The sequence below is a fragment of the Neofelis nebulosa genome, chromosome 11 (assembly GCF_028018385.1).
Source record: "Neofelis nebulosa isolate mNeoNeb1 chromosome 11, mNeoNeb1.pri, whole genome shotgun sequence".
Classification (NCBI taxonomy): domain Eukaryota; kingdom Metazoa; phylum Chordata; class Mammalia; order Carnivora; family Felidae; genus Neofelis; species Neofelis nebulosa.
This window is the reverse complement of record NC_080792.1, coordinates 40,816,274-40,840,522: the sequence shown is the minus strand read 5'-3', so window position 1 is coordinate 40,840,522 and position 24,249 is coordinate 40,816,274. Positions and strand designations below refer to the sequence as shown.

Sequence of the window (24,249 nt, the reverse complement as noted above, 5' to 3'; positions counted from 1 at the left end):
TTAATGACATGTTGAAAAGCTGTGGGAGCACATTGGAGGGGCATGTGACTCAGCCTAGACGTAAAGGCATCAGGGGGCAGGTGACACTACGTAGCAGGGCTACCAGGACATTTATGCAAGTTGTACATGGTACATAGGCACCTGGGAAGGGGGAAGGGGGACTGAAATCAGGTTTGCATTTCATTCATCAAGAGGCATTTGTTTCTTTGCACGAAGTGCTATTTACTACCTGCCACATCAAGGCTTGCAGCATCTGCCCAGACGAAGTGCTCCTTTGTAATAATTTGCGGAAAGGCGTCATGCGGGCCAGCACGGCTTCTGATGGCAAGGGAAGGGTGCTCCAGGCAGATGGACCATTATGCGCAAGGGCATGGGGAAAGGGTAAACCCTTAACTGGAATTTCGATTGGAAATGGGGCGTTAGTGAGGTTGAACAGGTAGGCAGAATCTAGTTTGGAAAGACTTGAGTGTTTCCCACATTAAAGAACTTGGTGTGCATACTGATGGTGACACGGAACCTCCAGAAATTTTAATGTGGGTGTGAGATTGTGATCAAGCTAGTTGCCGTAGCGAAGATGTATCATTAGTGGGGGGGGGGGGGGGGGGGAAGGAAAAGAGATCAAATAAGGAGTCTATAGAAGAAATTCAGGGAAGGATTGAGAGTTTCTGAACCAAGTCTCTCTCAGCGAAGATAGACAAGAATGGACAATTCTAAGACAGCCTTAGGAGGCAATTGTTAGATTTAGTGATTGACTGCAAGAAAAGGGATCGAGGTAAAGAGATGCTGGTGCCCAGGATTCAGTCTTAGGCAACTGAGTGCATGGTAGTGCTTGTAACAAGAAGAGGGAATATGTCTGAAAGAGGGTGAGATACAGAAGTGTGGTGGAAATTGGCATGCAGAGTTCGAAATGTATCAGGCCCACTGTGGTGGAGAGATCATATGAAGTGTTGGTGTACAGCCTAATCATTCAGGATAGAGAGAGATTTGGGTGTTCTTAGGCTGTGGGAGGTGGTTGAAGCCACTGGTGCGATGAGCCCCTTGCACGGTGCCCTGCATATAACACGTACTCCTTAGATAGATGGAGCGTATTGAGTGGCCCAAGAAGATTGTATTGAGTGAGAAGATGGCCAAGATTGGAATTCAGCTGGGAGAACAACTTTCTGGGATTGATATAGACGGAGGATCTGTTAGAAGTGACTGAGAAGGGAGGACTGGCCAGAAACATAGATGAAAAACCAAGAGGAGGTAGAAAAAGCCAAGGCCAGAGGTGGGATTAGAAACTATAATGTGGAAGGGAAAGATAGTCACTGACTTTAGGAATGGGGGGGGGGGGGAATCTGAATGCCTTTAAATATTTATAATGTTTTTTGGTCTTAATATTTTGATTAAAAATATAAAAATTCTTTTATTTTCAAATTATTTATAAAAATTAGAAAAATTGTTCTCCTAAGGTGTTCTATGAAATACCAGTGAGCTTTAAATTTCATTGTATCTCTTGGCTACTTTTGCCCTGAATTTTAACCAAAGCTATTGTAACTTTATGAGCTTTATGTACCTGTTTTTACACATTATAAAACAACATAGTGAATGCCTTGAGGCCCAGAGCTATTTTTCATCTTGCAAATCTGAGGATTAGCATAGTCTCTGACATTTTATAGGCAGTTAATAAATATTTTTAAAACTAAATTGATAAACTGGGGTGACTAGCTCAGTTGGTAGAACGTGTGACTCTTTTTTTTTTTTTAATGTTTATTTACTTTTGAGAGAGACAGAGTGTGAGTGGGAGAAGGGCAGAGAGAGAGGGAGGGAGACACAGAATCTGAAACAGGCTTCAGGCTCTGAGCTGTCAGCACAGAGCCTGATGCAGGGCTCAAACTCTGGAATGGTGAGATCATGATCTAGGCTGAAATCAGTCGCTTAACCAACTGAGCCACCCAGCTTCCTTGAGCATGTGACTCTTGATCCGAAGGATGTGAGTCTGAGCCCCACGGTGGGCATAGAGTTTACTAAAAAAAAATAAAAATATGAAAATAAATTGATAAACATATACGAATCAAACATGTCAGGTAAAAAATTCAGTCCAGATCTTACCATCCAAACTGTGTACATTTTTATATGGGTATAACTATAGTGTTTTAAAATTTTTTAGAGGCACTGGGTGACTCAGTTAAGCGTCTGACTTCAGCTCAGGCCACGGTCTCATGGTTTGTGGGTTTGAGCCCTGTATCAGGCTCCGCACTGACTATGCAGAATGGGATTCTCTCTCTCTCTCCCTCTCTTTCTGCCCCTCCAACTTCTCTCTCAAAATAAATAAACTTAAAAAATTTTTAAGTTGTTTTGTTTCATTTTTTATTCTATTTCTTTCTTTCTTTCTTTCTTTATTTAAGAGTAAACTCTGTGCCCAACTTGGGGCGTGAACTCATGACCCAGAGATCAAGTCACATGCTCCACCAACTGAACCAGCCAGGAGCCCCCGTTTTAAATTTTTTAATCTGCTTTTTTCAATTGATATTACAGCATTATTTTGTGCTAGTTTTATAATATGATTAAACCCCAAATTTTTAGGTCATTTTTTTAATTCCATGATTTTGATTTTTTCTTATTTGGAAAATACTTTACCCCTGTTTAATATTGTAGCATTGAACTTACTCTCTATGCTTAAAGTGAGAAGAGGATTTCCTCATATTTCTGAAATTTATACCATCTTGAAATGACTCTGACTGAGGAAATCACTAAGCAAAGCCACCCTTACAGGTAGCAAAAGTAAATACTTATGAAGGGTTAGTAAATACCTATGAAGGATTTACTGGAAGTGACTTCGGGCTCTCCAGAAATCGCTCTTAACCAACATATTCAATTCTGCTTTAGTCTTTTTGCTTACATTCCGGGTGTTACCTGGCTGTTAGATGCAGCTTTTCTGGAAGGGGTGACTCTTGAGGCAGCCATGGATAGCTTCCTGTGAATAAGTGATCATTCCTTGCCTGGGTGTCAGACTTGACGTGTGTGGGGCAGGTAGAGAGCAGACAGGGTAAAAGGAGGGGGGATGGAAATGAAAATCAAGGTGCTAGAAACCTGAAAGGGCTAAAGAGAAAAATAATCCTGAGCAGCTGCTTGCTTAATTCCTAGGCTTATCTAGGACCTGCTTTAGCCTTCAGAGCCTGGGGATTTAAATAACATGATCCCAGGGTGGGGGGGGGGGGCGCTCCTGCATCTATGAGTCAAAGATAATTAGCCTTTGGTAATGAAGGCACACAGTAAATGAAGAGCTTATCTTGGTAGAGGGCTATATCCCTTTCACAAAACTTTCACATATGTTTCCTTATTTGACTCTCAATTCAATGAAGGGTAAAAACTATTCTCGTGGGGCGCCTGGGTGGCTCAGTCGGTTAAGCATCCGACTTCGGCTCAGGTCATGATCTAACGGTCTGTGAGTTTGAGCCCCGTGTTGGTCTCTGTGCTGACAGCTCAGAGCCTGGAGCCTGCTTCGGATTCTGTGTCTGCCTCTCTCTGCCCCTTCCCGACTCCGCTCTGTCACTCTCTGTCTCTCAAAGATAAAAAAAAAAATTAAAAAAAAAAAGCTATCCTCATTAAACTTTGATAAAAGGCCTAAACCTGCATGCTCCTTTTACAGTCTGTCCTTAAGACAGGCTTGTGGTGGTGGGTATCATCATGTCTTATTGTAAGGAAGTGTTAGATTTGAGATAAGAATGCAAACATGATATTTATAGTACAGAAAATCCAGAAACACTTTAAATATCTGACAATAGGAAGTTACTTGTATATGTTACAGCCATATAAGGTAGCCATTAAAATGATAAAAAGAACACTTGATAAAGCTTTTAATGATATACTATTTAGTGAAACACATAGTTTATAAAATATGTAGACTGATTTGTATTTTCTAAAAAATATGTGTATATTGTGAGTATATAACCTACAAGCAAGAAGCTTGATGAGAGTGGCTGATTATTTCTGAAGGGATAAGATTTTATAATTTCCTTCTTTTTGTTTATCTGCATTTTCTAACTTACTTGCAATGAACATGTTTTATTTGTGTGGTATTATAAAAGGTGGAATTTTGGGTGCCTCATATAAATTCATATGGATTTTAGGGCCCCCTATGTGAGTCTTGTTCTTGATCCTCACCGAAACAGAGGACCTTCCTACTAATTGTTTTCAAAAGTGCAATGGTCATGTAAGAAGGGAGGAAGGAAATGAACATTCGATAAATGCTCATTTTACTTGGAACTGCCTCTCTGCTTTCTCCTATCCTCACATTATCTCCTGAAAAGTTGATTTTATTTTATTAAAAAAAATTTTTTTTAATGTTTATTTTATTTTATTTTTTATTTTTGAGACAGAGAGAGAGAGAGCATGAACAGGGGAGGGTCAGAGAAAGAGGGAGACACAGAATCTGAAATAGGCTCCAGGCTCTGAGCTGTCAGCACAGAGCCCGACGCGGGGCTCGAACTCATGAACCGCAAGGTCATGACCTGATACGAAATCAGTTGCTTAACCGACACCCCTTATTTTATTTTTAAGTTTATTTATTTATTTTGAGAGAGACAGAGACAGCGTGAGTCGGGGAGGGGCAGAGAGAGAGAGAGAGAGAGAGAGAGAATCCCAAGCAGGCTGCACACTGCCAGCTGCCATCACAGAGCCCAATGTGGGGCTTGAATTCACTAACCTCAAGATCATGACCTGAGCTGAAACCAACAGTCCAACACCTAACTGGCTGAGTCTGATGCTTAACTTTGCGCCTGCAAAGTTGATTTTATTTCCCCACTTAGCTGATAATTTTAGAAAACTCTGAAGGTGAATTGAATTGGCAAAGGTTACGCATCAAAAGTGATGAGGATGGGAAAGAACTTAGGCGTCTCTGGCTCAGAGTCCAAGTGCTTTCCACTTGGCCACACTGTCTCCCACTTCCCAGGAACCACCATCTTTCCCAGAAACCCCTTCCTCAGGGGTTGCCCTCCAAGCTTCTTTTCCTGAATGTCTTTGTTGCTTTCATGCCTCTGCCTTTTTTGAAACAATGGTTAACTCTAATTTGGGTCCTGAACTCACTTGAGAATCTTATGAACAGTTTCCCCAGGAAATGCACTTTGCAGATATAGGTATAGACAGCCACAGATGAGATATAAATACATAGGTGATATATAGATGATATAGAAACAGAATAGATACAGATGATAGAAGTACAGATATGGATGCTGCACCTACCATTCCGGAATATTCCTGGACTCCCATCTCAAGGTCCTCAAATTACAAGCTCTGCTGTGAGGCTTTAAATACATACTGTAGCTTCTCAGATGAAGCATGTGACAGTGATGGTTCACTCTGGCTGCCTGTGATCCAAGGTATTTGTGCTCTGAGGTAAGGGTATGGTTTTTGTTGTTGTTCGGTAACGCACCTCTAGTGGTTCCAAAGAAACAAATATGGGGCAAAATCAAGGACCTGAAGAAGAACCAAATACTTGCATATGATACATACTTAATTGGGACTGAATACTAAATTTGGTAAAAATAAAACACTAAACATTCAGGAAGGGACTAACTCATGATAAACAATGTAATGCATAGCCCATTTCCATGGTGAATTGTTCAACGGAGATAATGTTAATAAGTGTATTTTTTGTTGGTTTTCTTCCTTCAGAAATGAATGCTAAGGGAGTTATCCTTAACGCATTCGAACGCTATCGCCTAAAAACATGCATTGACTTCAAGCCTTGGACTGGAGAAGCTAACTATATATCAGTGTTCAAGGGCAGTGGGTAAGGTGGAAAGTTTGTCTTCTAAGGGCTCAAATGTCAACCATTGCAGGTATGGCCTGTCACAACAATTGCCCTAGTCCCTGACCTTGAGGGTGGGTGGGGGCTTTCTTAGCTGTTTGCTGGAGCGTAAAAGACAAACTACATCTAGTTTCTCTAGCCATAAAAATAATATTTTCACACGTGCAACCAGACTACCCACATTAAGACAAGGAGGGTGGGATTGCATGCCATCCAGCCCATAACTTAAGGAACTTCAACCATTCGTAGTTTACATAGTTTTTATTTCCCTCTTTCAGTAAAACGCGTGTACACACGTGTATTTCAATTTATTTTCTTTTTCTTTCTCTTTCTCTTTTTTTAAAGGCTTTGGATATTTTTTATTTGATTGTGTAATTCAAAACATGTAGCACTAAATTGTGCCAGGCATTATTTTAAGAGTTTTATAAGTATTAACTAATTTGGTCTTCAGAGCTAACCTGCAACATCGGTTCTGGTTTTCTCTCCCATTTTACAGATGAAGAAATGGGCTCAGCTAGAGGAATGGCTAAGTCCTGAGTCCATGCTCTTTTTTTTTTTTTTTTAATATAATTTATTGTCAAGTTAGCTAACATGCGTTGTATATAGTGTGATCTTGGTTTTGGGGGTAGATTTCCCGTATTTCAATTTATTTTAACCTAAATACACTTACTGCTTGAGTTACACTGAGTATTATTTGCCTGGGGCTTGGCAATTCCATGTGGTTGCTACACCTACAAAACTTTATGAGTGGTCATCAACATACCAAGGACCATGTGAAAAACTTGGACATTTCTAGAAAAAATCAGGACTCGGTTGATCGGGAGATGCCTTGCTCCCGTGTAATATTTGGTGGCAGGACCACTTCTCCAAAAATCATGTGATCTGTAAGGTTATGAGAGGGAGGCAGTGTCCTGATAAAAGAGTGAAGGATGTAGGTGGGTTAAATGAGAGGACCGGGCACTGGGGATTGTGCCCCGAGGCCTCGGCCTGCATGGTGAGAACACCCTCTCTCTCTGCCCCGTGAACTCTCCTGTAAGCTGCTGGTCTTCAGTGGGCAACATGCATGTTGGGAAGCAAGAACTCTCCATCGGGGAGAACTGTGACAGAATAGCGACAGTTCAACATGAGTTCCTCCACGCCCTGGGGTTCTGGCATGAGCAGTCTCGTTCCGATCGGGATGACTACGTCATGATAATGTGGGACAGGATTCTGTCAGGTACATTTCTTTTGTTTTCTTACATTTTGGGCCACAAACTGAATTTCTAAGCATGTGCTATCTCCTGCCGACTGTTAGTAATGGGAAAACTGAAGTGATGCTTTACTTCACGTGCATGAGTTCACGTGCCTGAAGGTTGTTGGGGCACTGATACCCCAGACCCCTGGTGCATTGGAGCTGGACGGGATCTAAGAAACTGGTGTTTCCCAAAACACATTTTTAGGGAGTGCTGTCCCACAAAATGCTCCCAGATGTGTGCGGAAAGAGATCCGCAGTCCAATTAGTTTGGGAAATCCTAGGTTAAAATACATTAAACTTGAGTTACTGATACCGCTTTACTGTTCAGAGTCTCCATTAGAGTAACACATATTGTAAATCTCCAAATAAGAAGCATTTCCCGAACTGACTTGATCATCGCCTTTTTTTTTTTTTTTTTTGAGTATTTGTGTTTGTTGTTCTATGGAGCCCATACTGGGAAACACTGCAGCAATTGATGAGCCGGAACTTTTTGGGACTTTCTAGTCCAAGTCAGAAATGTCTTAATAACATTGTACAACTGAAGCTCATGTTTTCCACAAGGACGCTTAGTGTCCCCATCTGTCCTGCCTGCAGAGGGTATGGTGGAGGGAGTGGTATTGCTGTCCTATGAGGCATTGTGGGGGTTGCTCGGTACTGAGACCCCTGAACATCACAGCTCAGTGATATTGCTGTCTGGTGATCTCAACTGAGGTAAGGCACAGCAGTGGACTACAAGATTTCTGGAGCAAGACAAGTGCTTAGCTTCAATCCATCATCTCACTCTTTAAGATTCCCTGGGTCTTTGACAGAAACTTCTGTCCAGATTTGATAACAGATCTATAAGCTTTGGAGATCAGTTCCACCTCACTGTTTCCCCTAAATCATCCCATTTCAAGTTGCAACCAGACGCTCATCAGTGTGATGCTAAACAACCAGGTATCTTCTCTGAATGTATTCGTTTTAAAAACTTGCACACGTGTTCCAGTAACCGTGAAATCCCTGAGTACGTCAGTTCTTTCTAAGGACTCCTGCCTGTATTATCATTCCGAGGTCCCTTCCCACCACACTTCCCAACGTCCTCTTACCTCCACCTCCATCTGCTTTGGGTGCCCCACCCTCCCATGAGCACCTGCCAATGATCTTGACTGTGTTGATAACACCTTTTAGAATCTACCTTTCTAATAGAAGTTCTTAGAACCTTACACTAAATGCTAATGTCCAATCTTGGGCAGTGATGGAAGCCTAGAGTAAGGTAAGCTATAATTTTGTGAACATCGAGTAATTAAAGATCTTTTTAAATTTAACATTTAGGCAGAGAGCACAATTTTAACACCTACGATGACCAAGAATCAGACTCCTTGAATGTTCCCTATGATTACACGTCAGTAATGCACTACAGTAAGACGGCTTTCCAAAATGGAACAGAACCAACAATTGTAACACGAATCTCAGACTTCATGGATGTGATCGGCCAGCGAATGGATTTCAGCGACTATGATCTCTTAAAGTTGAATCGACTGTATAATTGCTGTATGTGGCAGGTTCTTTGAAATGTTTTCTGTGTCTCTCTGCCATGGAGGGGAAAATGACGTGTCATGCCATTTTGTCCGGCATTGCTGGCTTTTCTGCAATTATGGTTTGATAATTGATAATTATAGTTTTTATAGTTGAAGTTTGATATTAAAAAAAAATAACAAATGTATAAACACCCAAATCCCAATCCATACCTGGGAAGCAATATTTTTCTTCTTAGAAGTTCTGGCCTTTAGCTCTACAAACAAATTGGGTCCTATAGTAACATGCCCCATGTCGATTTTTAAAGAAGGAGCCATCATATCAATGGGATTTTATAATCTGGGTTGCTGTTTAATAATCTGGGTAATGAGAAGAGTGTAGACTCATGTTCCAGAATCAGCGAGGTGTTCCCTTTAACGCCATCCTGGCATTCCCAGTACTTCCATGACAGTTTTTATTACCTAGATTATCATGTTGTAGGAGTGTCAATAACTGTGTGTGTGTGTGTGTGTGTGTGTGTGTGTGTGGTTTGTTTGTTTGTTTGTTTGTTTTTGCTTTTGTAGCCTCTTCCTTGAGCTTTCTGGACTCGTGCAACTTTGAACTGGAAAACGTGTGCGGTATGATTCAAAGTTCAGGTGATAGTGCTGACTGGCAACGGACTTCCCAGGTCCCCAGGGGCCCAGAGAGCGATCACTCCAACATGGGCCAGTGCAAAGGTAACAGGAGTGAGATACTTCTAGATTTTACACTTGGTGGCTCCAGTCTTTTCCTTGGCCATGAAAGACTGGGATTTTGTCTCTAATTTCTATCTGAACTATTAATGATAACCCATTCAGTTGCTAAGGAAACAGTTCTGTGCCTTGTAAGGACATGGTTCATTTCTTTGCTTTTACTCTCTGACTTGTCTTTCTGTGAGTCAGAATTGAGCTCTGTGAAGCCTCTCTACCTATACGTGCCCACAGCAGGAGGGGACAGTATCTCTCGGAAAGACTCTTATCTACAGGGCAGTGGGGTGGTTTTCTCAAAGCTTGCCAGATACAAGACACTTTGCAGTCAACGGCACAATGTTGTGAATTAATCATTTTCAGAATTCCAGCTGGTTGTGATTATATGCTCCTGTTACAAGAATCCTTAAAATGAAGAGTCAAAGTACAATTGATTTAATTTTTTTCAGATGAGTATCCTTTTCCATAATAATTTTGTTTTAAATTAAATGGTCATTTATTTGGCTACAAGTACTCAATTTTTATTTATTTGCTCACTTCTGGCAATAAAGATGTAAAACTAGACTTCAAAACTTAGGGTCATTGCATGAGAGCTCAGCCAGTCTAGGCAGTGGTTGAGGTCCCTAACAGCAAAAAGTGTTTTTCTTTTTCTTTCTTGGAGGATGGTGGGGTGCAGTGGGGGGGACGGCGGAGAAGACAGATGTTAAGGGTACAAACTTGCAATCAGTAATAATAAGCCCTGGAAATCTAATGCACAGTGTCGTGACTATAGACATGAATATTATATGCTAATCATTATTAACAACTGGAACTTAATTATTCTTACAACAAAAAAGGGATAATAATTATGTGACATGTTAGGGGTTGTTAATTATTGCTATAGTAGCAGTCATCTTATAATATATAAATGTGTCAAATTAACATCTTGTACACCTTAAATTTGCACCATGCTATATGTCAAATATATATATCAATAAAAATACAATTGTCTTTTAAAATTCAGATTAGGGGGCACTTGGGTGGCTCAGTTGGTTAAGTGTCTGACTCTTGATTTCAGCTCAGGTTGTGATCTCACCATTTGTGGGATCAAGCCCTGCATTGGGCTCTACTCTGACAGCATGAGCCTGCTTGGGATTCTCTCTCCCTCTCTCTCTGTCCCTCCCACACTCATGCTCACACTCTTTCTGTCTCTCTCTCAAAATAAATGAACACTAAAAATAAAATAAAATGCAGGGGCACCTGGGTGGTACAGTCAGTTAAGCGTCTGACTTCAGCTTGGGTCATGATCTCACAGTTTGTGGGTTCGAGCCCCACATCAGGCTCTGTGCTGACCGCTTGCTCAGAGCCTGGAGCCTGCTTCAGATACTGTGTCTCCTTCTCGCTCTCTGCCCCTCACCCCCTTGAGCTCTGTCTCTCCCTGTCTCTCAAAAAATAAATAAAAATGTTAAAAAATCAAATCAAATCAAATCAAATGCAGATTTGGATAGTGGGTAGTGGTCCTCCATAGGCCAGAGGAAGGAGAAAAGAAAGGAGGGAGGGAGAAGGAGAGAGAGAGAGAGAGAGAGAGAGAGAGACTAGACCAAGGAGGTGACGCTTTTTTTCTGATTTTGAAAGCTATAGTATGGAAAAGGTGGCCTAATGTCTCTTTTCGAAACTGCCTGCTCCTGGAGCTGCATTTAAATGCCCAATATAGTGTTTTACACACAGCGGGTACTGAGGGGAACTACTGTGCCCACAAGACGTGCATTCCTATATCTAGTATCTGTTTTCTCTCAATTCTGCTTTTGTTTTCATAACAGGTTCTGGTTTCTTCATGCATTTCAACAGTAGCTCTGTAAGTGTGGGGGCCACAGCAGTACTGGAAAGTAGAACATTCTACCCTAAAAGAGGATTTCAGTGCTTGCAGTTTTATTTATATAACAGTGGAAGTGAAAACGACCAACTGAACATCTACATCAGGGAGTATTCTGCAGACCACGTGAATGGTACTCTAACGCTTGTGGAAGAAATAAAAGGTACAATATTGACATTCTTATTGTCTGAGTCCAGATAAGGCCATCTTAATTCTTTAAGTCTCTGGCACTGAGGAGGTCAGTTCTTGGCTAGTAATACAAATATAACGAAAACTAGCCAAAATGGGAAGAATTACTGAATGTAAACGAATTGTGGGATGGACGAGGAAGGAACTGGCCTCGGGCAGGACTGGACCTGTCCCTGAACATGGTTGGAGACCTCTCATGTTATGGCAGATGGGCCCGGTCCACAAAACTGGTGCTTTGGGTATTTTACTTCCCAGCTTACAGTTAATCAAATGTGCCATTAGCCTGGAAAAGGGACACTTCCTCTAATTTCTAGCTTGAAAAAAAAAAAAAACAAACCCAGTGAAGAATTCTAATTGTTATGATTTGGGTTAAGTGCAACTTCTAGAGTAATTCCTGAGCGAAGAGAAAGCAACACTCATTCCAATCATGTGGCAGAGAGATGGGTCATGTTGACCAACTTTAAAAGCAGATGGTTAAGAAATTTCAGGAAGGGAGGGGCCGTGGGCTGCCAACTCTATCACTGTCTCTCCACATATTGACCACTTTGTTTGAATGAATTGAGTAAAACCTATTATAAAATCGATCTACATTATGCTATGTGTCATACCATTTTCCTCCCATTTAACAATGGGAAACAATCTGCAACACAGATGATACTTTCTTTTGTGAACACCTACAATAAGGTCTTAATATCATTTTATATAAACATATACATATGTGTGTATATCACATGCTGTACATATATAACGTAATTATATATACTGTACAATTCCATATATAATACCACATATATATACACATTATATATAGTATATATTTAATCCTTTCCATTAACAATCTGTGGGTGGGTGTTATCACTAACGATCAATAGCACAAAGGGTACTTAAGAAACTTGCTTATGAGAAAGAATTTAACAGAATTTAAATGAACAGTACTGATAGTAATGAAGTGGAATCTCTCGTGAAAGATTTTTGTTCAATCCAGAGTCTATCCATGGACAATAGCATTTTCTGTAATTTGGATATTTCTGTCTTATTTTCACATAATTGTGCTTCACATTAAGTGCCAGTACGTTTAAGTTTGAAGTCATTGTGTGAACTACCAGTTCGACATGAATTCCTGAGCTATTTTCCCTACTTGGGGGCTTCTGAAATTTTTTAAATGTATCGCTCCTTATTTGGGCATGTGATGTAAGAAAATAAGACAAGATAACATAGCCTGTGCTGCTAGCTAAAGGTAGGGGATGATAGCGAAGGGGGAAGTATGCACCGGGGAGAAGGCTGATGCTATCAAATACTAGATAAATATTTATAATGTTGAGTCACTGGTAAATGATCTAAGGACTCAATTGTGGGTGTGGGCTTTCTAGGGTTGGGTGGATTTCTGTGTAATACTGCCAAAACACTGACAGAAAGTTGGGCATGTGAAGGAAGTATTTCAGTCAAACTATAGATACGTTAAATAAGGCTTTGGTTCAGTATCCCAGGAATCCTGGGCACAGTGTAGATATCAGTTTTAACTAACATATAATGAGAGACAACTCCTATTTAGGGCATGGAATACTCATAAGTTAGATGTTGGTGTTTGCTTACCCTTCGCTGGACACAGGTGACTACCGGAGAAACAAGCAGATAAACATCCAGATATTCCAGGGAGCAGTTTGACCCCACAGAAATGCCTTGAAGTGAATGGGCTTGGGCTGGAGAAGTGAGAAAAACACACTGCAGACCTGTAGGAACCAATAGCTCTAGGATGATAATCTGTCCTGCGAAGGTTAAAACTCTAATGTTGATTTGCGCATGATTCGTAGTCCTTTGTCTTCTTTGAAATAATAATGTCTCTTTTGCAGATATACCCATTGGAAGCTGGCAACTTTACCATGTGACACTGAAAGTGACCAACAAATTTAGAGTGGTGTTTGGAGGGGTCAGAGGCACTGGTGCATCATTGGGTGGCCTGTCTCTTGATGACATCAATCTTTCAGAAACACAGTGCCCTCATCATATCTGGCATATAAAGAATTTCACACAGATTATTGGCAGCTCGAATGAAACCATATATAGCCCTCCATTTTATTCTTCTAAAGGTTATGCCTTCCAGATTCAGTTGAATCTGAATCATTCGACTAACGCAGGAATATATTTCCACTTGATCTCTGGAGCCAATGATGATCAATTACAATGGCCATGTCCTTGGCAACAAGCCACGATGACACTCTTGGATCAAAATCCTGACATTCGACAGCGTATGTCCAACCAGCGGAGTATAACTACAGACCCATTTATGACCACCGGTTCGTGACTTATTTCTTTTACTGCTAATACACGGTCATTTGTCTAGGAGGGATGGACAATTTGGGAATGAGAGACTGCACAGTCAGGTACTTAGGGATTTCTGAGCCCCAGATTTTAGGAACACAAGACATTGAAGGGAAGGGCTTCAGCAGGTGTGGACAGAGTACCCTAGGCAGGCCATTGTGAAGAATGTCAAGAGGCACTGTCTCTGAAAAATAGAGAAGACACTGACTATTCCTGGCAATTGATCATACCTGAATTCCAGTTGTCCAAGGAGTGTTGGTCTTGCAGTCTGGCATGCCTCGGTTAAAATCCAAGGTTTGCTTCTCATTAGCTATGTGATGTTGATTAAATAGTCTTTTGGAGCCTCAGTTTCCTCAGCAGTAAAACTGGGGCAGTAATAGTAACCACCCCTCGCCACTGGGACTGTCAGACAAAATTCAGCTCTTGTAGAAGGGGATGGTTTCTGATGAGAGGAAAGACGTTGAGCTCCTGGAGTGTTGGGAAGGCTGTGAGAATGGATCATAATTTCTTACTAAAGAATTCTGGAGGGTTCGCCAATGGTGACATCATTCCCCATCTTTTCAGTCTCAAAAAGGAACAGCTCCCAGAAGGCAATGATCACATTTCTAATTTTAATAATCCTTTGCCTTCTGGAAGCCTAATAAAAAATGAAATTATGGCAAGGTGACTATTATTGCCAAATCTGAATTCTATATATGAAAAAAAAAATGGACCTGTGTGACATAGGAAAAAGGAAAACCATTAATTCGTTAGGAAAAAAAAAATATTCACAAAGAGGATTGCAGGAACTTGATGCTCAGATTTCTTCACTTTTTTTTCCCCCAAAGCATTTTTGCCTGAATGACATTGAAAATGGCTCAAAGTTTGTTGGGTCATCACCTTTCCCCAGAAGCAGTGCTTCTCACTGTCTTCTAGAAGGACTTTGCTGTTAGGTGAATAATTCAGTTAATGAGATGAATTGTGCTATGTTAATATTCAAAACTCTCTCGGGACACCTGGCTGGCTCAGTCGGTAGAGCATGTGACTCTTAATCTCGTGGTCATGAGTTTGAACCCCACATTGTAGAGATTACTTAAAAAATACAATAAAAAAAACCTCTCTCAGAAACGTATTGATTCAACTTCGTTAAAAGGACCACCTATGACTCGAGGCAACTGAGAAATGATTTTAATGGGGAGGGAGTTTCTATACTGGTCAGGAAGTATACGTGTGATACCGCATCTAGGAAACTTTTGGTATCTCTCCACTCAGATTCCAGAATGTGCTCCTCCTTACTAGCAATCTCATTTTCTTTAGGACAGTATAAATGAACAAGCTTCAGTGACTTGCCAGAGAATACATCACAGGTCAATAGCATCATTTAATTATTTTGAGCTCTATCCTAATTGCGTTTCACATTGCCCGTTCTTTCCTACCACAAAAAGCTATGATGATGCTAAACACAATCCATTAATATAAATTGCTTTTTCAGATAATGGAAACTATTTTTGGGACAGGCCATCCAAAGTGGGATTAGTGGCTTTTTTCCCTAATGGAACGGAGTTTAGAAGAGGTATGGGCTTTGGAACCGCTGCCTTTATAACCTACAAGAGGCTGAAAAGCAGAGATTTTATAAAAGGAGATGATGTTTATATCCTACTGACCGTGGAAGGTATGTCAGCAAAAATAGTTTTATACAAGCTATTTTTGTTGTTGTCGTCGTGGCCATTGATTATTGACTGCGTTCTTCTGGGTCCCATTTTTAGGTATAGGAGTAAATGGGCATGAGTGGGAGTTTTTCTTTCTGGCATAAATTATTAACAATAGGAAAGTAATTTAAATAAAAACAGTGACCATTCCAGGATAGAATTTAATTACCACTACATGGAGCAATGGAAAATTAGGACAGAAATTTTCTCTAGAAACAAGTTAAAATATAGCTACTATACCCTAAATTATACTCTAAGATTCCAGAAATAGAAATATCACACAAGCACATGAAATGAAACTGGAAATGAACTGTCTCTATTGTGTCTTTAAAATATATATTCATACATATATACATATATATGAGCACACAAATGTATATTTTATGTATCATATATAAGCATACACATATATATTTTGTCAGTAATAGCATTAATCTATTGTCTTTTAAATTTCTTACCCACGGCAGCTAGTAAATACATTTTTCAGGAATACTGGTGGTTTCCGTGTTTCATGTAGCACAATTTAAAGTCATTTACTATTAAAGACCCTCTTACAGCTCTGTAAATCAGAATCTTGTTTGTGATGAAAGGTGGTGCAATTAAAATCCATGAAATCTTTTTTTAGTTTATTTAAGAGAGAGAGCGTGCGAGCATAAGCAGGGAGAGGGGCACGAGAGAGGGAAAGAGAGAATTCCAAGCTGGCTCCACACTCAGCATGGAGCCCAATGCAGGGCTTTATCTCACGACTGCGAGATTCATGACCTGAGCTGGTACCAAGAGTTGGATAGTAGAGGCACCTGGGTGGTTCTGTCAGTTGAGCATCTGACTCTTGATTTTGGCTCAGGTCATGATCTCACAGTTGTGAGAATGTGGAGACTCTTGGGATTCTCTCTCTCTCTCCCTCTCTCTGCCCCACCCCTGCCCACATGAGTACTCTTTAAATAAATAAATAAATAAACAAACATAAAAAAAAAAAAAAAAAGAAGAGTTGGATGCTTAACTGACTGAGCCACTCAGCTGCCCCAAAACCCATGAAATTTTTATGTCAGTGTCAATTAGAGTAAATCTAGATGATACTTCTTGGAAAAAATTATTCAAGGATAACTTTGTTGCAGGGTGTCTAGCTGGCTCAGTTGGTAGAGCATACAACGCTCGATCTTGGAGTTGTAAGTTCAAGCCCCATGTTGGATATAGAGGTTACTTAAAAATAAAATCTTTTAGGGGCACCTCTGGGTGGCTGAGTTGGTTGAGCTTCCAACTTTGGCTCAGGTCATGATCTCACGGTTTGTGAGTTCGAGCCCTGTATCAGGCTTACTGCTGTGGGCACAGAGCCCACTTCAGATCCTCTGTCCTCCTCTCTTTCTGTCCCTCTGCCACTTACACTCTCTCAAAAATAAATTAACATTAAAAAAATAAAATCTTTGGGGTGCCTGGGTGGCTCAGTCGGTTGGGCATCCAACTTCAGGTCAGGTCATGATCTCACGGTTCATGAGTTCGAGCCCTGCGTCAGGCTCTGTGCTAACAGGTCGGAGCCTGGAACCTGCTTTGGATTCTGTGTCTCCCTCTGCCCCTCCCCCACTAGCACTCTGTCTCTCAAAAAAATGAATAAATGTTAAAAAATAAATAAATAAAGTCATTAAAAATTTTTAAAAAAAGAACAACTTTGTTGAGGGACAAACAACTGCTACTTTTATGTAGCAGAGAAAAAGTCACATATTCATCACCTCGGTTCAACACTGTTTGGATGAGAAGCAATAGAAAACACTACAAGCATCAGAGCCCTGATTGTTAGGGGGGCCTGGTAGCTTGTGTCAGATATCCACCAACTTGCTCTCCCTGAGCAAGAATCCTGTGACCTTGGGCAAGCCCATCAGTCACCTTGCATTTCTGTGCTTTGTCTTCATGTCTGTCCCTTGAGGGTGGATTATAAGAGCTTAGACCCTTTCTAGCTCAAGCAAACCCAAGCTCAGGTAAGCATGTGGTTCAGTTGATGACCCCAAAGGCTGGTCCAGTTCCTGTCTGTATCTAAATTTCTACCTATTAATTATTTTACTGGCTGGGAAACCTAAGCATCTATTTTGAAACTTAAGGATCAAATCCTTGTTAAAGTCAAACTGATGTCCGTCCATGCTCTCCCTCTGCCCTCCTTAGACATATCCCACCTTAATTCTACACAAATTCCACCAATCCCAACCTCTAACATCAATGACCTCTGCACAAACTTCAAATGTGAGAACGACGGCATCTGCGTTGTCCGAAATGGCAAGGCCGAGTGCAGGTAAGGGGTCATGTGGACAAGATCTCCCCATTCTCCTGTTAGAAATGTTATCATTTACACAATATAGGATTAGATACTGATATTTTCTGTGAGCGAAATCAGTTGATTCTCATCTCAAAGCCATTCATGGGATATTTATTTTTTGGTCTCCATTTGGGACTTTGGATAGCCACAAGAAGAATAAAATTATTCATGAAGAAATAGTACATTGTATTGTAATTGCCTGAAAAAGTCCTCATGTGTTATAGACCTTATTAAGTCCTCACAACAGTCTTGGGTGGTAAAGTGTGACTGTCACTATTTTTTAGATGGAGATTGTTCTCAGAAATTCTGGGATGAGTTTGGCCAAGAGGTACAGGGGGGAGGTTAAGGGACTGAAACACTGAGAACCAAATTTTCTCCGTTACCTACACCACCTTCCTTTCCTACCTCAGAGCCACTATTTTGAGTACCAGATGAGCAGTGATTCCATGTCCTTACCACTGGCCTTGCCTGGCCCTCTGGAGCTAGTCTATCCATTCCCCTCCAGTTGAGTTCCATATGCCAATGACCCGAATGTTGAGCCGCACCCTTAATGGCGAAGATTTTCAGACTGAAATATCAACTCATAACTCTGGGTCACGTTCCGACGTGCAGGTGTCTGTCAGGGGAAGACTGGTGGTTCCTGGGCGAAAGGTGCGAGAGGAGAGGCTCCACCCAGGATACCATTGTCATCGCTGCATCTTCTACCGTTGCTGTGTTTGCCCTGATGCTGATAGTCACCCTCGTCAGTGTCTATTGTACCAGGAAGAGATATCATAGGAGGACAACTTCAAATACAACAGACATGACTCTGGAAAATGTAAGTTGAGCCTGGTATTTGGTTATTCAAAACCTACTGATGAAATCATATGCAGAAGAATTAGGACTTTCTTACATACTTTAAAAAAAAAAATCTCTTTATTCCCTATGTTGGATAACGGCTTTGAAACTATACATTCCTGTTACCTTTGCTATAAGTCAACGGTTCTTGGAGTCCATGAAGGCTTTGGGGGAGGAGTTTATATCCTCCTGGACTTGTATCTAAAATTGTGTCTGGTTGTACATTTTTTCTGGGATGAGGATCTGTGACCCTTCTGAGAGGCAAAACTGATTTTGCCATAAGTTCCAACCTTCCTGTTAGAGGTGACAGGTGATAAGTGTTTTTGTTCTAAAGGTATTTCAGGGGTGATTGAGCTCAGGTTTGTTGGAAGGGAGTGCTGGCATGTTTGATGCTTTTCCATTAAAAAAACGTTCCAGTTCATTCTGGCTTCATGTGCAGTAACTAACCTTGAGGCCAGATGTTTTAAAAATTTTTTTTAATGTTTATTCATTTTTGAGATAGAGAGAGCATGAGCAGGTGAGTGGCAGAGAGAGAAAGGGAGACACAGAATCTGAAGCAGGCTCCAGGCTCTGAGCTGTCAGCACAGAGCCCAATGTGGGGCTTGAACCCATGAACCGTGAGATCATGACCTGAGCCGAAGTCAGATGCTTAACCGACTGAGCCACCGAAGTGAGTCCAGATTTTCAAGTAGAGGGTTTAAAGTCTTGCCTCAGAAGGTCTCTAAAATGTCAATAGCCTCTTGAAGGTCTCAGATTGGATTCCCCGGGAGACAGTGCTCCCGGCAACACAGAGTAAAGGAGTAACAGAGTGAGAGAAGCGGGACAGGGCAGAGGGTGAGATTGCACTGTGGTGACCTTGCACTTGAGGCCTCGGCCCTGCTACGAGGGTCTCTGGAGCTGGGATAGTGTCCTGAATTTAGGCAAGGAGGCCAGGCTGTTGTACTCTCCCTCATCAACAGCCATTGGATGGGGGTTGCCCCATAACCAGAAAAATGGTTATTGAAGACATACTGTTTTAAGACTATGACTTTTTGAATGGAAAAACTGGTATTGAGACACTAAATTTGCAAAGTTAGGTAAAAGATGGACAATGATAAGGAACAGAAAGCATACAGTTTTATTCTATACATGGCTGTCACATTTCCTCAACGTCAGGAAGTGTTTAAAGCTAATAGTAAAGCAATGGCCCGATTATTTCACAAGCTTATTAGAAAAGTACTTAAAATGTATACAGGTGTTTTGCTGTGTTTGCTTTTCAGACATGTATTTCCAGCTTACTTTATGACTCAAAATAGAAGGGACAGATTGGCCAATGACCTAGTAGGCCAACGTGGTGGAAGCTGTACCTGCAGGCATGGTACACTGGGCCAGTAGGGATGCACGTGAAAATTAGAGTCGTGGTTAGAAAAGAGAGGACAGTAGCTGGTGGATAGGACCACCATGTTATTCTTTTGGAAACTGGAAAATATAAATGCCATTATAAGGGCGGATTTATGAAGCAAAAACTGGAAGGAGTTAAAGAAAATGATAAAGAGAAGAGAAAGAAAGAAGGAAGTTAAATCAAGAAAGGGGAAAATTATCAGAGTAATTGGGTCATGGTAGGGCCATTAAGTAAACACACACACACACACACACACACACACACACACACACAAACACACACACCCCTGACCACCGTATTCCCAAGAGCAAGAAACCAAATGATATTTTCCTCAGTCTAGGCATTTCTACAGTGAATTCACTGATAACAGAACCTCCAGATCTAGTTTAGGTCTCCAAACAGAATGCCCTTCTTTCTGAGGCTGCACTGTGTGCTCCTTTTAATGTTTTAGTATCTGAATTATATGAGCAGGCCAGACCAGTGCATCTGCCTGGAGACTAGGCTGGGGCAGTCCACCAGCTGGGCGGATGCCAGGAGCCAGTTGATGGCACTTCATTTAAAAATTAGACTTGTGATTCATTTAAATGGCAGTCTTTAAATTTAAAAATTAAATCATCAATTGCTCTTTCCCTTTTTAGCAGCATGCATTTTGAAGATTAACTCAACAATATGGCCAGCAAATGAAATTACAAAGGATTCTTCATCATGGATTTCACCTAGAATATATTACAACTGTCTTGTTCTTCTGTAAATGGATCTTCTCTGTAAATAGCTGGACATACTATAAATCACTATTTTGTTAAAAGTCTAACTGGTGACATGTTTGTGTTTTTGTTTTTCAAAGAGGGGAATTAACTCAGGCTCCTCTGGAAGTATAATAATATCCACAAAAAGGAGCACAACAAACAGAGATAGCTTTCCAAATTCCTGATCATTCCCGGGGGGAGGGGGGGCAAGTGTAGTGGCCTCATGAGTGATTGCCTAGGAACCCACTGGAAACACCCGATGGGAATGATCTTCCATGTGCAACTTCAACATTTCTGTGTCGTCCTGTCCCAGGATAGGGAGGGGTGGTAGGGCAGCTCCCTTTCCCTCTTGCCAAAGCTCACCACTCTCTTGTTTTCTTACATTGGCCCTTCAGTATGTGAGCTGGGTTTAGAATTTGTTTGAACATGCAACTGTGATCAACAAGAAAACTTTTGACTCCTAGAACAGTGGGCTCTCCAAGTTCTGGATCTCAAGAGCTTCTATATTCTTCTTCTCCTTTTTAGAAAAAAATTTTTTAATGTTTTATTATTTATTTTTGAGAAAGAGAGGGACAGAGTGTGAGGATGGGGCAGAGAGAGAAGGAGACATAAAATCCAAAGCAGGCTCCAAGCTCTGAGTTGTCAGCACAAAGCCTGACTAGGGGTTCAAACTCACGAACGATGAGATCATGACCTGAGCCTAAATCAGGAGTTAAATGATTAACCGACTGAGCCACCCAGGAGCCCTCTTCTGCTTTTTGATGTTTATTTATTTATTTTGACAGGGAGGGAAGGGCAGAGAGAGGGAGAGAGATAATCCAAGCAGGCTCTGTGCTGTCAGTGAAGAGCCCGAAGTGGGGCTGGAAGTCATGAACCTCGAGATCATGACCTGAGCTGAAATCAAGAGTTGGATGCTTAACTGAGCCATCCAGGCGTCCCAGGAGCCTTTACATTCTTAAAAGTTTTTGAGAGCCCCAAAGAGCTTCTGTTTGTGAGCATCACATTCATTAGTACTTCCTCTATTAGAAATCCAAGTCAGAAAAACTTAAAACTAGGTATTTGTTAATCATTAAGAAATAATAAGCCTAATGTTTACATGTTAGCATATAATATTTTTATGAAAAATAACTCTATTTTTCAAAACAAGAAAATTTAGCAAAAGAAGGGATAGTGTTTTATACTTTTTTGCAAATCTCTAATGTCTGGATTAATAGAAAACAGCTAAATTTTCACATTATGTGTCTGCATTCAGTCTATTGTGATATATTATTTTCACTGAAGGATATAAAGCAAGTCTAACCTCACACAGATATGTAGTTGAAAAGGGAGGTGTATTTAAATATCTTTTCAGGTAATTGTGCATATTCTTTGTGAATACTTTATTAAAACTTGACAAATGGTAATTTCTTAAAGGTTAGTTGTAACTGGCACCTGAAATGGCATGAATGAACTTTCGTACTCGGTTCAGTATCATCCACCAGTCTGTCGTGTATATTAAATGGATTGTTCATCTATGCATGACTTTGTACTACTGTGTATTGATCATTTAGAAAATACCTTACTGGTTCACTAAGTTATGCAGCACATACAATCTTTGGCACATTTCATTGTATGATATCAAAACATAACGTTAGTTAATATCACTAATGATCGTATTTAAAAAGTCGTTAATCCTCGGGAAGCTGACACTCGTGGTGGCAAAGGCAAATCTCCCAAGATTCAGATTGTTGCTCGAAAGCTTAAATCTTACCACTGACAATAAATACTGTCTTCCTTGTAGTGACAGGCTCACTTCAGTCAATTGTTTTAATTCAAATTTTACTTTGAAATAATTGTAGATTCACATGCCGTTGTTAAAAAAAAAAAAAAAATAGGGAGAGATCCCTGTACCCATCTCACAGTTTCCCTCAATGGGAACATCTTGCAATACTTACCAGGATATTGACATTGATACAGTCAAAATACAGAACATCTTCATTGCCACAGGAATCCCTCAAGTTGCCTTCAAATAGCCACTCCATCTCCTGATTGTCCCTACCTGCTGCTTAACCCCTGGTAACCATTGATCTGTTCTCTGTTTCTGCAATTTTGTCATTTAAAAAAATGTTATACTAACAGAACCATACAGTATAGAACCTTTGGGCATTGCTTTTTTTTTTTTTTTTTTTTAAACTCAGCATAATTCTCTGTACCTTCATCTAGGTTGTATGTTCAAGAGTTTGTTCCTTTTTATCACCAAGTAGTGTTCATGGTGTGGACTCAGCACAATGTAACCATTTACTTGTTGAAGGACTTCTAGGTTGTTGCCAGTTTGGGGCTATTACAAATAAAGCTGCTATAAACATTCATGCACAGGGTTGTTGTTGTCTTATTAATGCCTATTTGTTTATTTTGAGGGGGTGTGTGGGAATAAGCTTAGGAATTCCTGAGCCTGTGCTGATGGGTTAACAAGGCGTAAAGAATTACAAAGCCATGGGAGGCTCACATCCAAGTTTGGATAAACAAGATGAGGTAAACAGGTATAGAGAAGGCAGGGCAAAGGCCCCAATACAAAGGTGTATGGGGTAAACAAGATTAGGTATTCCAACGCCTCCCAATGTAACATTTATTCACATTTTGAGAGACAGAGCGTGAGCTGGGGAGGAGCAGGGAGAGAGGAAGACACAGAATCCGAAGCAAGCTCCGTGCTCCAAACTGACAGCACAGAGCCCGATGCGGGGTTCCATGTGGGGCTCAAACTCAGAAACCATGAGATCGTGACCTGAGCCGAAGATCGTGACCTGATGCTTAACTGACTGAGCCACCCAGGCCCCCAGAAATGGCCCCCAATTTAGTACTATACCAGAAAGCTGCTTTCACGGGAAGGAGGGACCAAATTAGGTAAGCAGGTAAACAGCGCTATAGACCGCTGTGGGTAGAAGTTGCCCAGAGCGGAGCTAATTAGCAGAAGAAAGTTGCCTTGTTGACCCTGAGGTAGCAAGCCTTATCTGTCCTATCCCCTAGGCTAGCTAAGATAAACAGACACAGCGCCTCAGGTCTGCTGTTAACCGTCTGCCTGGCGCCAGGATTTTGTTTTATATTGACCTAAACCCCTAACACTGTATATCTTGAAAACCCCCTTTCCCTCACGCCCGTGAGTTAATGTTCACAGATTTATTGTCTCTTTGTGCACGTCCATCACCATGTTTGTAAGCCTTCTGATCCTAATAAACATGTAACAAGGACCCTAACTCGGGGCTCTTGTCTTCTCCCGGACATTAGCCATCTCTTGCATTTAATCCTGTGTCTTGCTTTCTTGCTAGACGAGAAAGAACTCTAGACCCAGAGTCTATGACGGTGGGGTGCAGAGAGAGAGGGAGAGAGAATCCCAAGCAGGCTCTGCACTGTTAGCACAGAGCCCCACGTGGGGCTCAATGTCACAAACCGTAAGATCATGACTTGAGCTGAAATGAAGAGTTGGACGCTTGGGGTGCCTGGATGGCTCAGTTGGGATCTCATGGTTCATGAGTTCGAGCCCCTCATCAGGCTCGCTGCTGTCAGTGCAGAGGCTGCTTCAGATCCTCGGTCTCCCTCTCTGCCCGCCCCCCCCCCAGCTTGTGCTCTCTCTCTCTCTCTGAAAATAAGTAAACATTAAAAAACAAAAAAAGAGTCAGACACTTAACTGACTGAG

General features: G+C 41.1%; 1 protein-coding gene across 2 annotated transcripts in view; it reads left to right on the top strand.

Annotated features, from left to right (window-relative positions):
* The window catches only part of MEP1B (meprin A subunit beta), a 28,606-nt gene extending 7,962 nt beyond the window's left edge, over window positions 1–20,644 (top strand). Inside the window, exons 6-15 of one of the 2 annotated variants that reach the window (XM_058692412.1) lie at window positions 5,656–5,773; window positions 6,829–7,007; window positions 8,337–8,555; window positions 9,104–9,256; window positions 11,065–11,280; window positions 13,157–13,600; window positions 15,097–15,276; window positions 17,465–17,591; window positions 18,228–18,432; window positions 20,475–20,644. In XM_058692412.1, the coding sequence (XP_058548395.1) occupies window positions 5,656–5,773; window positions 6,829–7,007; window positions 8,337–8,555; window positions 9,104–9,256; window positions 11,065–11,280; window positions 13,157–13,600; window positions 15,097–15,276; window positions 17,465–17,591; window positions 18,228–18,432; window positions 20,475–20,486 (1,853 nt within the window). In that variant the 3' untranslated portion in view covers window positions 20,487–20,644. Of the gene's footprint in view, window positions 1–5,655; window positions 5,774–6,828; window positions 7,008–8,336; window positions 8,556–9,103; window positions 9,257–11,064; window positions 11,281–13,156; window positions 13,601–15,096; window positions 15,277–17,464; window positions 17,592–18,227; window positions 18,433–20,471 lie in introns of both variants that reach the window. The other variant, XM_058692411.1, reaches the window with a different exon arrangement.
* The last annotated feature ends 3,605 nt before the right edge of the window (window positions 20,645–24,249 follow it).